This window comes from Apis laboriosa, unplaced genomic scaffold (assembly GCF_014066325.1).
Source record: "Apis laboriosa isolate Shangri-la unplaced genomic scaffold, ASM1406632v1 scaffold202_cov151, whole genome shotgun sequence".
Lineage (NCBI taxonomy): Eukaryota > Metazoa > Arthropoda > Insecta > Hymenoptera > Apidae > Apis > Apis laboriosa.
Window position 1 is genome coordinate 1,384,464 of NW_025222291.1, and position 20,955 is coordinate 1,405,418.

At 32.5% G+C, this 20,955-nt stretch overlaps 1 protein-coding gene and 1 non-coding gene across 5 annotated transcripts in view; both read right to left on the reverse strand.

The window, feature by feature from the left end:
- The window catches only part of LOC122712576 (xaa-Pro aminopeptidase 1-like), a 39,205-nt gene extending 18,663 nt beyond the window's left edge, over nt 1-20,542 (reverse strand). The window contains exons 1-2 of one of the 4 annotated variants that reach the window (XM_043932342.1): nt 18,345-20,541; nt 18,114-18,183 (exon numbers count right to left, since the gene is read on the reverse strand). In XM_043932342.1, the coding sequence (XP_043788277.1) occupies nt 18,114-18,159 (46 nt within the window). In that variant the 5' untranslated portion in view covers nt 18,160-18,183; nt 18,345-20,541. Of the gene's footprint in view, nt 1-18,113; nt 18,184-18,299 lie in introns of all 4 variants that reach the window. The other 3 variants (XM_043932343.1, XM_043932344.1, XM_043932345.1) reach the window with 3 other exon arrangements.
- Trnaa-agc lies at nt 7,465-7,537 on the reverse strand. The gene has a single exon. It is a non-coding gene; the product is annotated as a tRNA-Ala (tRNA).
- Nucleotides 20,543-20,955: the final 413 nt, after the last annotated feature.

Sequence of the window (20,955 nt, forward strand, 5' to 3'; positions counted from 1 at the left end):
CCGATAATTTTCGATGATCTCTCACCCCCTCGTGAGTCTCTCTCGTCGACGCCTCGTGAATGGATAAATTCATCGTTAACCCCGTGGTTGGGGTTGTAAATCAGAGGGCGAGAACACGTTTCGCCGGCCGGTTTGCACGAGTCCGCGCCACTTTGTATTTATTGGAAAACAAGGGCGGTTTGGTAGCAGGGTAACACGAGGCTGCAGGGGGTTATTTTCAACCCCAAGGAGGGTGGCTGGTGTGTTCCCGGTGTGTTCATTCAATGAATCACGAAACAGTCATTGACTGGTCGTTGCTTGTATCCTGTTTCCCTGCAGGGGTTTCACACAGCTGGCTCTTAGGGGCGCTCACGAGTGGTGGGTTTACTGTGGTGGTAGGGTCGGGTGACACACTCTATTCAAACTATGGAAATGGTTGGTTTGTGACTGTGCGAGTGATGTTCGAGTATCGTAGTTGTGTGTTATTTTTTATCGATTCTTATTGAAATATTTAAAAATTATTGGAAATTAGAATTATTTTTCTTTATTCTTAATTCTGCTTTATTTATTTGTACATTTGTTCCATATATTTATATATTTGAAAATTAATAATAAAAGAAATAGAAAGGTTAATGATAATGAAAAATTTTAATAATAATAAAAAATATTGTACACTTTTGATATTTCTAAAAAAGAAAAGTGATATCCTATTATTATCTTAGATAATTCTTCTTTATGTAATTCATATATAAACATTATATTATTTATTTTTATAGATATATATAAATAGATATATATATTTTAATATAATGACTATCATAAGAAAAAAAGACATACCAATTTTCATCCTTCGTTAATTTCAAAATCTGGATACGAACAATACTGAAACATAATCTTAGAAACTTATCAGATTTCTTTGTCACATCGAAAAACAAAATTATCCATTGTTTCAGATAGACAAATCAAGATAGAAAAATCAAGAAAATACGTTTAATAAAAATAATTGTTCATTGACCAATCCACTGCTACTAAAATTGTTCAACGCGAATTCGTCGATTTAACTCCAATGAAAACAGTTTGCTCCAACGAAATCGGTTGGCCGTGCAAAGGTATGAAAAAAGCAGTGAGGGTTAACGCGTTGTTTCGATCTTAAAAAAACGAACGAAACCTGCCAAATAGATTAAACGGCGTTAAGGAGGTGGCTTTTGCACGTTGCCGTGATATTAGAGGAGTATCAACATTGCGGGAGTTTATTCTCGTTCGCTTCAATGAATTAATGTTCGATCATGACGTCGCGAATGCCGTGGATGGAGAGAGGTGAGCCACCTCCGAATAAAAGGCACAGCGAATGGGAGATAGGGAGAATCGGAAGCAGTTTGCCATTCATGGAAAGAAATGGGTTAGAACAGAAGAGACACGCGGTTATTAGGAATCTAGGAGGATCGAGAAACGAGATTGATTTCGATCGGCGCTGGAATTACATGATTCTTTTATATTTATATATATATGTGTGTGTGTGTGTGTGTGTAGCGTTAAATGTTTAATAAAATTAACATTTTACATCATTTTACATTCGAAGGATGAATAAGTCTTTTACGATTCATCTTATTTCTCAAATTCGTTAATAATGATTAATTCTTGTTTGCCGATTTACGATCATTTATCACGATACTTATTCGATTGTATATTTTGTAAATTTTGTAAATATTTTTTAAAGATTAATAATAAAAAAATTGTAAATGGATGTGTTGTAAAACGAGAAGAGGAGAGAGATTTAGTAATATTTCTACGTTGAAAATAGGACAGACGATGTAAAAGCTTGGCCGTTGCACCAATTGCAATTTTACACTCTTGGCAACGAGGTTTGCAACAAATCGTTATAAACAAAGTAAAGTTTGCAATTACACAGGAAAACAGAAGGTACAGCGATGTATTACCGATAAGCTGGCCGCGTTACATTTGTAAAGTTCACCTACTCGACGCGTGCTAACCTGGTACGCGATGCGACATTTTGTATTTAAAAAAAAGCTCGATTATTGAATGATTTGATTGTTCGACACGCTCTCATTAACCCTCCCACTCGATAATACGATTTATCGGACTGTATTTATGAGGAAACAAACTTTCTGCATTAATCATGATTGCCTCTCGTTTAATCTCTCAATTAAATACGTATACGTTTCTCGTATTTGCAAATTAAATTTTCATATTAAAATGTAAAAATTGATAAAATATGTAAGATCAACGTTAATATGAAATGATATGGAATTATGGAAAATATATATAAATGTAATATTAAATTATTCGAACTTTTATTGATCGGAAATCTTTTTCCGATCAGCAACCAACATACTGTATACTTAATAAATATTCTAATTCTGTAACAAAATTAAAATAATGCAAATTTTAACAAAAACATAAAGTCAATATATGCACCAAAATTTTACATAATCTTCAAATATTCAATATAATATAATAATAATTAAATAAAATTTACAAGCAACGATATCAAAATAAAAATATAATTTTTTAAATTCTATGAAAACAATTTATTTAATCTTTAATTAAGAGAGATTATCATAATAGGATTTATGCAATAGCGAATAAATTATTTTCATAAATTATTAATTTACAATTTTCAAAAAAAAAAATGAATAAAAAATATCAGTCATCCATCAATTCTTCTATCATTTCAATTTTAATAATTCCGCTTAATCATCGAATATTATATATAAATCATATTAAATAAATCACATCGGATAAAAATACGTACTAAAATTTCTTCATAAAACTTTTATAATTATTTCTTTGTCGTATATACGTTGCGTCGTACACACATGCGTACTACGAAAGAGGAAATCCATTCATCTTCCTCCACCCGTTGTCAATGACCATTTTTTGCTTACAGATATTGGATAAGTGACAGCGCAGGGTAACAGGATCGCACGTGATCCAAAGAAGCGCGTGCTCGCCGCCGGGGGACGTGCATTACGGACATTAATTAGGGTGGAACAATAGAGAACGAGAATTTTTACCAGGAAAGCATCGAGTAAAGGAGATTGAGGCGTGGGAGTAGCATTGCAGTCGACGCGAGCAAAATCGAATGGCCGGGGTATCGAACGAACGAATGGCTGGTGTATGTCGCGTTTTTTTACCTTGATTTTTATTGCAAACCTCTTTTTCCTCATATTAGAATCTTTTGTTAAATAATCTTATATGTAACAATGAAGTATTTTATTTCATACTTGATCGAAATATTGGAAATTATTTTGTTCAAGATCGATTGGGAATGAATTTATGGTGTTTTAAATATTTTGATACTTAAGACGTAAGGAAGATAGTAGTTGGCTTGACAACATTCTTTTGTAGCGTTTTATTTCAATTATTTTTTAATTGATTTAATTATTATAAATATAATCAAATATATGGTTGAATCGTAATGGATCTTACAACTTGTACAAACTAAATCTTTTGAATAACTATAATTTATTAATAAGATTAATTAAATATTCTTGTGAATTTTCAAAAAAATTAAAAATAAGCATATTATTTAAATCGAGAAATTATAATTAAATCTATAGTTGAATATTGATATAATATTAATTTTAAAAATATTTAGACATTTTAATCTCTAAAAAATAATATTGTCTTAAAATAAGACAATATTCTTACTTATAATTGAATTCAATAATATAAAATAAAACTAATGCAATTATTCTATTTTAACGTTGGAAGTGTTCGATTGTGAGAAGGGAATATTAGAAATTCTAAGAACAAGAAGGGATCGAAGGGCCTGAGGGGCAATGCGTGGCCTTACCAAGGAATCAGCCCTCATAGGGAGTGTTCAAAGGGCCCGACTGCTTCTTATGTTTTCCACATATAAATGCACACAGTCAGAAGACGCATGTACGCACACTTTATTACGTACAGTGTCGATTAAGAGTTTATAAGAATTATTCTCATATTTATTGCGAATATTTCAAATAAAAATATCTCGTCAAAAATATATAATATAACAGATTTTCAATATTTTCTTCATCAATCAAATTAAAACTTACTTTCAATAACTTTTCAATTCACACGTTTTCTATATAAAATAATCATTGGTAAAATATTTCAATTCTACCTTTTGACAAGATTAATTTAAGTCTTCTTGAAATTTCATCGATATCATTCAAATATGAATGTTGATTAATTTTACTGGTCCCTGATACTTGATATAAAAAATGATTTAGTTAAATTTTTAATTGCGATTTACCATATATAACTTCATATAATCTTATTTCCAAATATGGCTTCGACTTTCCATCGATTATCAGATATTCCACCAATTATCGAATTTTTACGCGAAAGCAAACACAATGAATCGATTAATCTTCTCGTTAATTCATTCTTCGGAGTTTTAGTCGACACTGTACGCTTGTACGTGACACCACCATAACTTTACCACGGTTTGCAGACTGGTTAGGCTCACGCACTGCTGCACGAACGTGAGTTATCGGGGAAGCATGATCTCTACCTTGCTCCTGTGACTCCTCCTTTACTCCTTTTTGGTGGCGAGGCCAAAGCCTGACTGCGGTCCAATTGTGCAAGGGACGCATAAACAACGAGTATCCTCGAGATACGTCACTCGATATCCATTTCCTCAAAATATTTCCTTCCACGTACGTGTAGAATACCCTTTTGTTTAATCTCGTCTTTCGATGAATTTATTTTTTTGATAATTTTATAATATAAACTTCTATTTATATGTTTTTATCCCTTGAAAATTTTTGTACAATGACTTTTGAACCGATTATTTTGATTAGAAACACAAATCAAGTAAAAAAAGAGTAAACAAATTATTTGGTTACAAAATGATAGTGTAATTTTACTTCTTTTGTAATTAACAGATTAGATAATGATATTTATTAATATATTTCATTGTACATAAATATTTCTCTTAATTTTTTTGTAGATCGATAATAAATATTATAGTATATTAGATATAGATCTACATACATCTGACTTATGATCACTATTCTTTTTAAATCTCTTCAACATTATATTAATTTTCCAATATTTCCAATATTTAATTAATTTATTTTTATCAATTAAAAACACAATTTTCATTTTTCCGTTCGATACATTCGTTTCGTTAACAGAAATTAAGAATTTCAATAATATTACGTTGCATAAGATAAAATAAAGGCAATAACATATGTGCAGAGTAAAGGAGCGCGCGTGTGCCAGGAAACGCATTTTCATTCACGACAAGTACACGTGGCACGCACATTACGTCACCTTGTCTACACACGCATTATTAGGGTTGCAGAACCGGTTCGCCGTCTCTTTATCAGCGCACGTATCGTCGTGGGGTATGCGTGTCCCCCTTTCAAAGGGGGATGTTCGCTTGTATACACTTGATTCCGCGTATACGTACGATAAAGGGTGGTAAATTTTGAAACGTTGAACAAAGAAAAAACACGTGGAGCAACAGGAGAGCACGAGATCAAAGGGGGTTGCATGGATACTCTGGAACGATGATCCTTTTATTGTGATTCTTTTTTTTTTTCATCCCCCTGACCGGATCAAAGAGGGATGTGAACGATTCACTTTCTCTCGTATGCGAAGATATGGAACGAAAATGACGAATATCTGGCAAAATTAAAACGAGCACAGAATATGAATTGTGAAATAATACATTCGTGTGATTATTTAATCAATTAGAGATATAATGTGATTAATTTGTAAAATTATTGATCTTCTGATATCTTGATTTTTGATGATATTGTAAATTGAATGAATCATTTGGTTTAATTAATATAATTAATATATAGGTAATATTAATAATACTTTTTACATAATTTTAGATAAAAACAAGGAGAAAAGTGAAAATATTAAATTGTTTATAACTTGAAAAATAAATTTCCTTCGATATTTGCCTATGAATAATTTATATTGATGTTTAGAATAAACCCTTTAAGGTGCCTGTCACATGTATTCAATAATATATATATCTTCTGTGGAGCATAGAATTAAATGGGGTGAATAGAATAGAAACGAGGAATACTGGAAAGGGCAGATGGATTTTTATGAAGGTATACATCTTGATAATGGTCACGCAGAGCGGTTTAAAAAAGACGCTTGACCGCATCTGAACAATAGCTCTGAGAACGTAGATCGGGGTAGGAATCAGGATCACAGAAATCAGCGGGGGTGCATGATATTTCAGTTACTATATATACAAATATCATGCTATTTTATAGTAAATTTTTTTAAGGATGAAGGATAAATTAAAAATAAATTTAGAATTATATCATATATTCATTTAAAGTCTTTTCTATAAGAAATATAAGTAAATCAAATATTCACCATAAATATTTTGATCTTATCAAATTATATCGATTAATAAAATTTTTATTAGATATATATATATCTTAATGTTATATATAAAAGCATTATAATTATTTTCCATTATCTGTGCAACATTACTTAAATAATTCAATTATAAAAATCTTCTCCAATATTTATACCATTAAACTATATAGTAATAGAATTGCATTATAAAAGATACAAAGAGAATTAAAAAGAAACTAACAAGATAGAATTACTACGAAATTATTTACTCATCTTTTTGTAATATCTTCAAACAAAATTTATTTATTAATAAATAAATTTAATACATATGCCACTTTAAATTAAATCAATTTGCAGTTTAATAAAGATAAAAGAACACGTGTATATACGTATATCAAAATTGGAATAACAGGTTTTAACGCGCATAGTCATGAAACACAGCTATGAATGTGTGCCGATTAGAGAGGCGATTAGGATGGATACGTGAACGACGAACCAGTACTAGTTTCTCTGCCAGTTGTTGGTAAATCATGATTTAGAATCAACCGGAAAACAGATTGTACGAAGAGGTCTTCAGAGGAGCTAAACGAACTTAGGATAGCGCCGTGTAGAGAACATGTCTAAACGCTATACCTGGTTATGTGTGTATACACACGCGCTATACTATGCTACTACGAAATCACTATGATTTCGTGTATTGGTCAGTTCCATTCTTTGAGAACAGATAATCATCCCATTTATAACATTTTATTTGTCACACTACATGTATCGAAAATCGAAAGTGAATGAATTATTATCGAATAAATATACAAATTTATGCGAATATAACAATAATAGAAAAATTGTAATAGATATTTGTGATACGACAATTAAGAAAATAATCATATATTTTCAAATGAATGTACTTTATGAATAATTCATGGAGAATATTATTCTAGATGAAGAAATTATTTAAATTTTTAAATAATTTAAATATCAAATGGTTGATAAACGTTAATTGGCAACATAGAAAAATATTTATTTTTTGTGAACAGTGTAAAAAAGAGAAGTTTGTGTTAAATATACAATTTATAATTCTTAAAGATAGTAAATAAAATGTAAGTAAATAAAAAAATATATAAAATTTAAAATAAATAAAAATTAAATTGGAGGCGCCGGGTATCGATCCCGGTACCTCTCGCATGCTAAGCGAGCGCTCTACCATCTGAGCTACGCCCCCTGTTATCAGATTTCTCTTCTTAACACAACTCGAGTTCTGGTATTTAATTTATCAAATAATGGCAAATATTTATTTTATAATCTTTACAAGTGAATTAAAAAATTCTTAAAATCAAAGATAATTTTTAAAATTTATCCTTTTCTTTATAATAATTAATCTTTTATATAAATATAATGAATTCTTCATTTTTAATTCTATCGTATTATAAAAATAAAGCTTTGAAAATAAAACTTTGTTTCTTGTTTTGCAGAATAAAAAATACATTAAAAAAAAAGAATAGAAAGAGAATATATTGTTAAATTTATATCCAAGACACTGTTAAAAGAATAAAAATTTTATATTGCGATGTAATTTTTAAAAAGCCATAAAAATTTTTTAGAATGTAATTACTTGTCCTTCAAGATGTGTCACGTTTCATCCCCCACTTGTTTCATTTGCTTTCTCATTTGACCACATGGCGCCACTCTGTTCACAGGATTTCAGAAACATAAAGGAGGATGAAATCCGCGAATAAATAAGATAGTGCAGTGCACTATCTTGGCTTGTTATCTTATCACCAAATGTTAACACTTTCCTTTTTGCATAATAGATTAAAATAAACAAAATTTCATTTTTTTAGATGATACTAAATTTCAATTTCTCTAAAATAATATCCCATTAAAAAAAAAAAAAAGAAATTATAATTACCCTTAAGTTTTATAACGAAATATGTCAAATCTTGCATCAATTTCATTATACAACATAATATTTTACTTCTACTTATTTAATTTATATCTAATATCACAAAAACCAAAATAAATATTTTAACGATGCAACATACTTTCCTTGATTCGAAATGTTCACTAAAATTTCTTTCTCGTTACTCAAGCTCCAATTTCGAACTTTTTACCCATCATTTCCTCTACCAACTTTCAAATTTTCAACTTCCATCCTTTCAACTTTCCTCTCATTTTCTCCTTATCCTTCAAATCCGAAACTTTAACGAAGCTTTCGAACACTTTTCGATCCTCTTTCCTATCCATCTTTTATCCTCGAATGGCCAATCGTCGAAAAATCACGAATCCGCGGCTTTAATACTGGATTACAGCTGGTCGAGAGGAGTTGATCGGAGCTGAACATGAAGGGGTGAGGCTGGTAAGGTTGGGATGGGTAATCGATCAGGGCCGCAAGCTCGATATTGCATCCCTCTCGATGTTCGAATGCGACTCCACGTGCCGGGATAACAACGTTGCTCGTTTCGGCGTTAACCATAAATGGAGAGAGTCGGATTTATCGGATTTTGAAGTGGCATTCGCGTACCGGAAAGGGAAAGTCGATACAAACGGTGAAAGTGTGACCGTGAGAAAGAGATCCTGCGAAACCTCCGTGCCCCTATGACGTCCTGCTACGTCACCAGGCCTCTTTTCCGATAATTTACCCCTCATTAATGTAAAAGTAATTCGAGGTGATGGAGGGAGGATGAAGTTTTGGATTTTACAAGTTTAACGTGACTCCCGTTTTGCCTCCTTTCAAAGGCTGCGGCCCTGCTCACCGTTTGCTCTTATTTTCCGATATCCACCCTCTCTTTTTATTCCCTCCTTCATTCCACGTCGTTCGTCCCCTCTTCCCTCTCCCTTTTTTCTCGCGATTTCGCTTTTTCCGGGGATTTTTATTTTATTGATTTTACGACGGCTCTATATGTATCGCTGTTACCACTCTCACATATGGTACAAAGGGATGGAAATTTGAATGGTAGTGATGATAGAGTTATAAGTGATTTAAATTATTTATGTGTTGTTTATTAAGTACTATTGCTGTTAAATTATAATGATCAATGAAGGAATGTTAAGATGAAAGAATGAATAAAAAAGAAATGGTAAATTACTTTGAATTAAAGGAAATATATTTTAAATGTTTTTTGGTATATTTACTAATGCCACTGTATATAAAAATAAATAACATTATTTCTGTCGAATAATTGTTACGAATATTTTCTCTCACGATTTAAATCATTTTAAATTTCTCGTGAAGATTAGAAGGACTTCATTTGTAACTAATGTACACTAATATTCCAAGAAATATTAGTCTTTAAAACATTTCGTTCCAAATTTACACTTCAAATAAACACAAAGTCTATGCAAGATTCACGTTTTCAAAGGAATTTCTAGTATGTTTAGTTGGCCTAGTTTTCTGGAAACTTTGCAGTTATATGGTCCAAAGTCTGAGCTATTGAGTGAACTGTCTGCATGTAAACAGGTGTAGAACTAAAACATTTGTTATTTCTTGCGGCCATGAGCAGTGTATTCAGTGATCGAATATATTTATGCATCAATTTCCATATGGAGAATAACAAATAATTCTGACCTAAATTTTAATTTTTTTAAATTTTAAAAATATAATTTCCTTTTTAAATTCTAAATAGATTAAGGATTTTTAGTTAAAATACAAAATACTTTATATTATAACGATAAATCATTGCATTCACGTAAGTCATGAATGAAATTTCTTGATTTTTTCACGTAAAAAAACATAAGAAGAAACTAAAAATTTTATCATTGAAATCTCCTCGAAAGATGGAGGAAATTATGCCATTGAAATTGCTTTTTGTTTTATCCTGATATCTCAATCCGTTACCGAGATATAAGGACTTAAAGTTAATGGTAAACAGCGCAGAAATTATGAATTATGGCTCGCGACCCAGTGACCTATATTTTTTCCTGGAAACGCGTACTACGTTTTTCCAGGAATCGCTTGTTTGGAATTTGGGATAGGTCAGTGAGACGAGGTGCGAGCGAGAGGTCCGAATAAGCGATAAGGATGGGAATAGTAAACGATTAAAAATTACCTTTGTCTTTACACGACGATATCTCGGGAACCGGAAGTCGTATCGGGATGAATAAAAAAGCATTGTAAAGGGGAAGGTTCCGCGCTTCGAATGATCGCTCATTCGTTGATAAAAAGTTATTATCTTCAGAGTTATAGCGGTTCAAAGTTTTCCTAATTTTAATAACGTTTAATTAGATTTAAGGTAAATATTTAAAAATCACTCTTTGCTTTACACGACGATATCTCTGGAACGGGAAGTCGTATCGGGATGAATGAAAAGGCATTTTAAAGAGGAAGATTTCGCGTTTCAAATGATCTTTCATTCATCGATCAGAAGTGATTATCTTCGAAGTTACAGTGATTCAAAGTTTTCCTAATTTTAATAAGGTTTTTATTAGATTTAAGATAAATTAATTAAACGGATGCATATATTCATTTTCTGGAAATAAATTGCTCACAATTATCCTCTTATTAACGATAATGATAAGATGAAAAATATGTATTTGCATAAAAATTCGCAATTATAATTATAAATTTTATACAAGTTTCTTCCTGAAAATATTATACCTATTAGCTTTCATTAATGCATAGGAAACGTTCAAGCAACGATTTATTGGATCATTAGAAGAATTACTTAAACTTCAATCGTTCTTAAAGAATATCTTTGAAGACAGAAAAGAACGCAATCTTTGAATTATATAATTATGCAACTACCAAGTCGTCTCAACGTTTTAAATTGCCTATTTAAGTATTTAATAACAATTACACTATGTTATAGCTTGTTTCGACATCAGTTGTGACTTAAGGATACGCAGTGCAACACAAAGCTGCTTTTATGCAAATCATCCCGAGGATGAAACATACTCGAGATTACTCATAGACTGACCTTTGTCGGTTCTCGAATAACAGCTGCATTTCCTCTATGAGAAAAGGAGCATGCAAGAAAATGTGCACAGTCAATATGAGACGCGTTTATTCGTTCCAGACAGTTATAATATACACTGGTGAACACTGCCAACGATTATGATACAACAATATTTGAAAACGAATACTCACTGTGAACTAGTTCAACAATGTTATGAAACGAAGTCTGTATTAAATTCATATATGAATTCAATAATTTTCAAATTACGAATGCCATTCATCGAAATTATTTTTATAATTTAATTAGGAGAAATTTTAAAACTTATTTTCCATTTCGTTATGATTATCATAAATCATAAAGAATGGTTTGAGCTAAAAAAAATTTTAAAAATACGGAGAAATTAACCTTTCAAGAAAGAAATTCGTCGAATTTTAAACACAAGAAGCTTAAACTCCCTCGTGATCCAAATTTAATCCTAGAATCAACAGAAGCACACGTTACCTATTTATTACATCATTTCCTTCTAAACTGATTTATCGAGTTTTCCTCGAAACACGATGAAACAAAAATCCATGGTTCTTTCTGATCATCGATCATCGAAAACTTTTAATATCAAAGGTTAAAACTTAATCGAACACGTGGCGATTCGTTATGTCACGCAAAAGCATTCAAGTCAAGTGCACGCCTGACCCAAGGCGCCATGGAAATAACTTTCGCGCTCGCAAACTTCCGTTATTTATAGTGCAACCTGACCAACTATCTGTTCCTGGCTGCGTTCACATACGGCCAATCGAATCTAGAATTCAACGTTTGAGTTTGAACGTAATGAATGTCACCTCTTGTCCCATCCACCCATACCTTCATCACACTTATTCGCATTCTCGTTCTCTGCATCATTTGTTCCCCCTTATTTGACGCATTCCAAATTTCAGTGAGCAAATTTTCAATAGATTTATTGGATTATTTAGTAAATGAAATCTAAATAATAAGAATCTTTGCAAATATTCGAATTTCTTACTTTTTTTTTTTTTAGGCAATTAGAACTTCGAAATATCATAATCATAAATTGCAATAGAATTTTAAAATATACACATTCTTGAAGCGAATGATCGAAAATTATAATTGCAATTGAAATTTTAACCTTAGAGTTTATCTTATCAGTGTGATCAAACTTCGCTTTCCAATTTTCATTCAAAATTCACTTGAGAGAAACTTTGTTCCACTTGATATTCCTTCCACTGATACAACATTCAAATCTCTTCATCTCGTTGACCTAAACATCTCTCAATAGAGATGTATTTGAGATGTTTCGTCACGATATTCCCCGAAATATTTCACAATTCGGCCAGTTTATTTAGAATTTTTCTTTTCAACTTAATCATTTAAATTTTCTGGTTATCCAAGTTTACTCAATTTGCAATTGAATCGTGGAAATTTTTTAATTCGAATAATTTTGGCTCCATTTTCCGACCTGAAGATAAATAAAACGATGAAAGATTTAGTCGACAAATTTGTAAAATGGAGTTGACAGATAATGGTGCACAAATTCTAATCTTGTAAAATAAATACACGAAATCAAGTAAAATATTTCATCTCATTTCGGAGATTTATCTTATCGTAATCATGCTTGAAGTGAAATGGATGTGAATCTGATGAAATGTTTTCATATTTTTATATTTCTTCAATTTTTTCTTCAATTTTTAATTGAATCTTTGTTAATTGAATCGAGCAATATTATATTGCCTGGATTGTTTTAAAATCTTTAAAATCTTTAAGTAAATTTTGTTATAAATAATAGAAAAGCGTTAGATGATCATATTTGTAAAATAAAATATTTTTTTTTTTATTACAAAACAAATTCCGAAGTTATGCAAAGATACAAAGTTTGAGAAAATATCGACGAATACGCATCTTTTAAACTTTCTTGCATGACGATGCGCGTAAATATAAACGTTCTCTATAGCCTTGAATTTTTCGAAAAACAACCCCCGCGAAATTCTTTTCTTACAACCAACGAAACAGTTCTTAAATTAGAAGTGACGTAACGTCTTGTGTTGTGAAATTATCGAATCTACTAGGAATTATCAATTCTTAGAGGAACGGAGACACTGTAATTTTAAAATTTTCTCGGTATTTTTTATTTATCATTATTGCCGAATTATTTTTAAATTTCAGCCTAAAATTAATACTCGAATCTACGAATGAAGATTACTTGACAAAAGTCGAGTTACACTTTTCGTGTAATAATTTATCAGTACGAATCGCCATGGCAGTAATAAAGCAGAATAAATTTTGGATGGGGTACAGGGCACGTGTTTCATGCTGCGGGCCAATTGTTAAATGGAACGTGAACTTCGTTCAAATAACAATTTTCAATTTCATGATAAATTCATTTCCATCCCGTATCTTGTTCTACATAATACATCTATGCCGACAATGTTGCAACCTATTCTCTATCCTTACGTTTACATATAACCAATTTCTCTCTCTCTCTCTCTCTCTCTCTCTCTCGAAAATTATGTGGATTAAATTGAATATCTGATTAAATTATATACAACATTCAATAGACAAATATTTAAATTCCAACGACCAACTAAATACACTTCAATGGTTCAATAATTAATTTATAAAAATTAAATCAAACTTCTTCTCTGATATTATTAATTATCTTAGATTTAAAAAAAAAAAGGATTGACAAATAATAATTGCTATTGAAATTAATGTCATGTCACGAATAAAGTTAGATCGACGTTTCAAAAAAAGATGGCAGACATCTCAGTTTTTTGTTCTGCTTGTTCCACAGACCCGGAAATAACAACAATATCGACGGGATAAAATGACGTCGATCATAACAGATTATCCGAGCAACGTCATAAGTCAACTGGGGAGTGCTGGGACCTTCTATCACACTCAGACAGGATGTAACATTGAACTTAACTGGCTAATAACCTCCGGCTATATCCAATCCATAGACAAACTTTTCATCTTTCGTTCCATTAAATTTGCAACAGTGAATTATGCAACAGTGTCTCTCCTCCCCCCTCCCTGTTGCTCCATCGAACATTCATAAATGATCGGCTCGATTCGAAATTCGGAAACGAGAGTTTAAACGATTCGTGTAACGCGTTCAATTGTTCCGCGTAACAATGTTGCACAGAGTTGTATTTCGTTACGTGATACTCTACGGTACACGCTCGTTCGTATCGAACAAGCGCAACAAAGTTATGGAACCATTGTTAACACTTGGTGTCACGTGTAACACGTCTGTGGTTAAACACTTGTCACTGCATTTTTTTTCTCGTTGATAAAAAATGACGTGTGCGTGTGGGTACGACAAGTATGACAGATGACGAGGGTCCAGGCCTCATAAACGATTTGCAGACGGGACATTTGCAAATGCGACAAACGGTGTGCAATTTCTCAATGATGAAAGATGATCCGATATACGGTTTGAATACGGATTTTCCCCGATGGTCAGTTCCAGAAATATTTCAATTTCGTATTATTTTCAATGATTTTTTTAATTGAAAAGACAAATGACACGTGATTATATAATTAATTCAAATTTAGGCACGATATTCCCCATTTGTAAAATGCAATATATAATCATCACACCTTTCGTTCTAAAATCCTAAAAAAATTACACTTATTACACTTTAATCAGTTTTAAAATAAATTACATACACTTTCTACGCTTTCTTCTTCGAACAAGACCGTTTCTCGTTACCCGAAAGACAAGAAGAATACAATTCCAAGAACGCATTGCTCGTTTCCAATATATTTATCTCCTCCTCCCTCCTAAAAAAAGAATACAATTCACGCACACGAGCGCATAAAGATGCAAATAAGAGGACAAAACATCGAGAGAGGCTGAAAACAACTCTTTTGTTTCAAAAGCTTAATAAATATTCGTTAACGTGGATGCGCGACGAAAGCGCGCTTTTCACGCCGGAAAAAATGGCGGATTAGCGACTGCAGCGCTCTCGTAAAAACTCGATTTTCGCGCGGACAAACCGTCCTTCCTGTGATCGGTTTACCCGCTACCCACCCTCCTCTTTATCCTTTTGTTTCTTTTTTTCTTTTTTTTTCCCCCCTCCTCCCCCCCCTCTCCATGTTTTTGTATCCAGCATCCGAGAGGATCCGCCACTATCGCTTCCGCCGATCGTAAAAAAGCCGCGATTTAACAAGCCACGAAAACTCGTCCGCGCGAATTCATCGAGTTTCAAGCGGGCAAACTGGGCGAAGAGAGAGCGAGAGCGAGAGAGAGAGAGAGAGAGAGAGAGAGAGAGAGAGAGAGAGAGAGAGAGAGAGAGAGTTCTTCCGGGATCGAATTTTTTTTTTGTATATTCCAACACCGCGGCCACTTCCTCTCGTTATATGTTTCACGGCCTTTCTTTTTTTTCATTTTATTTTGTTTTATTCCTTCCCTTTTTTTTCTTTTTTTTTTTTTTTATCAATTTTTCAGCAATTGTGACGATAGCGGCCTGGAATCGTTTCACAGAGAGATAATGCCGTTTTCGTTGATATTTATACGCGGGTATGGAGTTTTGTTTAACGGAGGGAGGGGAATGCAAAGACTATTGTTCTGCTTTTCCGTGTTTAACTTGTGTTTGGACTTAGCCTGGATTTAAATTCTGGTTTAATTAAATTGGGGAGAAGAAGAGAGAATTTCGAGGATACTTTCTTTTTTTTTTTAGGAAGGTAGGAAGCCGCGATTTATTCTTTTCAGAAACTTTGTGACTTTGATAAAATGAGCTTCGAAGCTTTACCCCCGGAGACAAACACTTTTATTGTCTAGTTAATTAGGTAAATTAATATTTTACTGTTCTTGAGTTTCTTTATTTATGTCTTCTAAGTATATATATTGTAATATTCGATCTCGAAATTGAAATTACGTTTATTCTTCACGAACGATCCATTCGAACGCATGAATCTCAACAATCGAACCCAATCATTTATCCAATCCCACGATTTCTCTCTATCTTTGGACGAAAACGGAATTTTATTTCTAAAAATATATCAGTTTTTTTTTATCATAATCACGCGAATCAAGTTGGATTCATCGGAGACCGATGTTTATTTTCACATATATAAACGGATAACTTCCGTTTTCGTCATCTGGCGATCAGGAATCGCAATAAAGCGAACAAAATTATCCGATTCAACGTCAATATTTGAGTTTGAACGGAATTTGTCCAATCCGTTAATCTTAGGCTATTTTATCATAGTTTTATATATATATATATATATATATAATCATAAAATATATCATAATCACGATAACATGTCAATCTTTGTGTTATTTGCAATTAGTCGGTAGAAATTTATTCATATCTGTCTGCGGATTTCATTTGAAGTACAGATAATTTATTACACGAGCTATATATATTTTTATTTAAAAATAAAATATTGGTCTCTCTTGTAATCAGATGTTCTACTTTGATAATATGTATCCAAGATAAATTTATGTTGAAACAGTGGCAGTGCAATATTATTATCTTCATCCTCTTCATCCCGATTTAATTATTTGATTATAATTAAATCTAATCGTGCGTTTCATTTATTAGATAATTAAATAAGAAAGACTTCTCTTTTATTTTATACAAAAATATAACGCCAATTTTTGGCCCCTTTTTGTAATACGTTACAATTTAAAATGCAAACTTGCGAAACAAATTAATTACTCAATGATATTCCTCTTATGTTTTCTGACAATGTCCTCGTTTCTTTGAGCAAGATTTTATTAATTGTTATCAACTATGTTAATAGCTATGACTTTTCCACTTTATGGCATACGCGACGTAACGTGCAATTAAAAGATCAAACGCTGTAAAACAATCCTCGAATGAAAGATATATCTTGTTTTCAAACTGCGTTCTCTACATTTTTCCTTCTCCCCACTGAAATTCTCAATTGCCAAGTTTTCGAAAAACGCCAAGGATCGACGAAACGCGTCTTAACCCGATTTCACGTATGAATGAAATATTTTTAATTAATCAGAAAGCTTGCGGTGAACTTTGCTTCTTTCATTTGGAGGAAAGGCATCACATTCGTCGAGCTTGTTAACATTTGCAAATTTACATTTTCAGTCGGTAAACGAAAATTTAAAGAAGATATTCAAATTTGTTCTCTCCTTATAGTTCTCTTTTTTTTTTTTTTTTTTTTTCTAAAGTTTCATTCTTTCCACGAAGAAATTTCTTCATTTTGCGAGTGAAAATGGAGAGGAAAGCTCCAGCTTTTTGTTTATTTTCTGTTTTCTCCTTTTTCTTTCCTTTTTTCCCATTATTTATTCCATTATTAAAAACGTTTCGATATTTCAGAATTAAAAATATCGAGATACGTTTAATCATTTTTATAGAGAATGTTATGTAAATGTTATATAACATCTTTACATCACGTTTAAAAACAAAAATAAAATGCGTAATCGTTTCTTCCATACACGTGTCATAAATTTTTATAAATTCAAAATATTTTCTATGCAATAAGAATAACTTGAAACGTGGAATTTTAACTAAATAATTCTTGCGCATTTTTGTTAAAATTCCATTGTACAATACATCTCTATAAATATCCAGTGAATCTTTCTTCATGCAATCAATTGACATGAGATCACTTGTCTCGAACCATCTCTCATCAATATCTCGTCCTCAACAATAAATTATAGTTACACAAACACAATTACAGTTATACAATTACAATTAACAATCAAATATCTCCTCTCTAATATCCACTCCATTTTTATTCCATTTCATTTTTTATTTCAAACGATATGTAAATGTAAAATTCTATACTTTTTTTTAATAACACGTAAATCCATCCTCTATCCCTTTTTATAGAACAAAAATCCAGTAAAATTTCTCTCGAATAACGAAAGACAACGAAAAGAAAGAATTTATGAGCACTCACCAAGTATCAAGAAGTACACCAATATCCACTGCATCGGCTTCTTCATCGCGTCGATGCTTCCACCGAGACACTGAGGCAGGAAAAGTAAAATGGCGTTCGAGGTGAAATGAAAAAGAAAAAGAAAAAAAAGATATAAAAAAAAAAAAAAAAAAAAAAAAACAAAAAAGAAAAGAAGCGTGAACGCACGTTTACAAATTCTGTTTTCGATTTGCGTCAAGCGTACGCTCTCACCTATATTTAGGCGGCACAGCAATAATAGCACCGAACACGTTGAGGAAGGGAGGAACTGGAGAACGCCGAGGAAGCCGAAGAAACGTTCCGGGATTCGAATCTTTGACAGTTGACCACACACCACCGCGCACCTTCCTCTTCCGGTAGCGTGTTCGTTTCCCTCGAAATTTTCCGTTTCCAACAATTTTCGCGATTGTTTTCCTCGAAGAACAAACACGGATGTTTTGTTCCTTGAAAACCGCGTGGAATGTCGCTCGACTCGACGAAACCCGAACTCGAACAGTTCAAAGTGTGGATTTGTAAATAATTCTTTCCTTATTCGAGAGGAATTAACCCTCTTGAGATTTGCCAATGGATCCAACGTTAAATTAGAATGTATTAAATAAAACAGTTTTTGATAACTCGAATTGTTTAAATCAATCAAAGTAGTTAAACTGAAATTGATTGAAAAGATACAATAAATATTCTTTACCGCTTGTTTCAAAAATCTTAGACTTATCAACGCGGATAACAATGATAAAATAACACTACACCGTTCCTCGGTCAATCAAATTAAAATCCTATCTTGAACGAAGCTCCCTTCCAGGAGGGAGAAGAATCTGGTGGTTGAAAACAACGGTTGTCACTTGGCACTCGGAACCACGAAGCGAGAAGGAAACGAGAGACACTTGGTTAAGGGCACGAGATTAGTGAGTGAGAGAGGGCGCGAGGAGGAGGAGGAAGATCAACGTTCTTCAGGCATTGTCTATGCACGTCGAAGTTTGTCTGGAGCTGGCTGTTTGAACGATGGAGAAACGAAAGGGCGACTGGTTCACTCTGCTAATCCTCTGTCTCGCTCTCGGTCTCCTCGCTCCGTCCGCCTCCGCCTCTTCCGCCTCCACAACCTACTCCACTGACACCGACGTCGGTGTCGTCGTTTCTCTCTCTCTCTTTTTCTCTCTCTCTCTCTCTTCCTCTCCACGAACTCTTCCCCTTCTACGACTCCGCCGTCTTCGCGTGACGGCGAGGATTCACGATATTTTTGTATACCCCGTCGCGAACCCGATGACGAAGAGATTTACGGAGGAAGAGGAATGGAAACGATGCGAGCAAGAGGTCGAGGAGGCGTCCAACACGTACCTACCCTTCTGGTAGTGGAATTGTGAATGAGGTTCACAAGCGATCTTTCAATCTCTTCGTTGATAATCCAATGATAATTCGTAATGTTGAATATTTGTATTAGATTACTTTATAAATATTCTTGTGAAGTGATGTTTGAATTTTTTTTTTTCTTGTTGAGGTGAGAATCGATGGTAATTGGAAATGGTATACGGTCGCATGGGTTATTCTATAAATAACGAAGTTAATCTTGGAAGGAGGAATCTTTGTTAAGGTGAAAATCGATGATCGAAAGTGTATATAATTACCTTTGTGGGGAGAATTATATCTACGAGGTTGAATGCGATGAGATGAGAATTGTGCGTGCAATTAGATTATTCTTGAGGGGAGGGAGGTGAATGCATTGAAGTTATTCTTTGGTCTTTCTTCTTTATTAAGATTCCAGATTAATGAATGAAGATGCGATTGCGTGTTATTAATCAAGTTATTATGTAAAGAGAAATTTGATTACATTATGTGCACGTGATAAAACTTCCTCTTTGTATAACTGATTATTTGAATGTTTTATAGTTTTATAGTTTTATAATTCCATAATATAAACACTCTATAGTTCCTGAAAGAAAGATTTGCGAAAAGTATCGTTGCTTTAAAAAAAATTTGACTAATATGTTTAAATTTAAATTTAATGATTTAGAATCGATTAATAATTATACGAAACAACGTTATTTCTGATTGATTATTAACAATAGCCAGCATGACCATTAGGAGGATTCAGTCGACCATCAAGGGGATTTGTTACTTCGAAGTCAATGGAGATTCTCCCCCGTGGATCTAATTAGCACATGAAGCATCTGCGCCTGATTTGCATTATTGAACAATAATTCTACTCACCATCGAAATTCCCAATATCCGTCCAACTATGTTGTAAGGAATATCTTCCAATACAGGCATTTGTCCTTCTCATATGATATTCTTGATAAAAAGTTTTTCAAAGTATCTTTTCAATATGAATATTTTCGATTAATTGGAAATTTTATATGTATATGTATGTAAATTTTTAAATAGAAATTTCTGTAATGTCAAGCATACAAAGGATGATGATGAGAAGGGGTGTAAAATAAACGTCTGAAATAAAATAGAACAATCGTTACAACAATGAAATTATTATCATCAATTATCAATTAAAGTATTATCATCATTTATTTATTTTTCACTGATCATGACAAAGTAATAATCACATAAAGCTGTTAAAAGTAAAACCCCCGTTATCACTAAATCGTTTACTGTATTTACAAGTATTATAATTATTAGTTCGCGCATTCGTCGAATGCTCGCATACGACGCGCTCATCGTTTCCATTTTTTTATTTTTTTATTTTTTATTCATTCATCGTTTGTTTTCTCCTCTCTCTCTCTCTCTCTCTCTCTCTCTCTCTCTCTCTCTCTCTCTCTCTCTCTGTCCATTCTTCGACCAACGATAAATATATATATATATATAATATATATAATTTTTT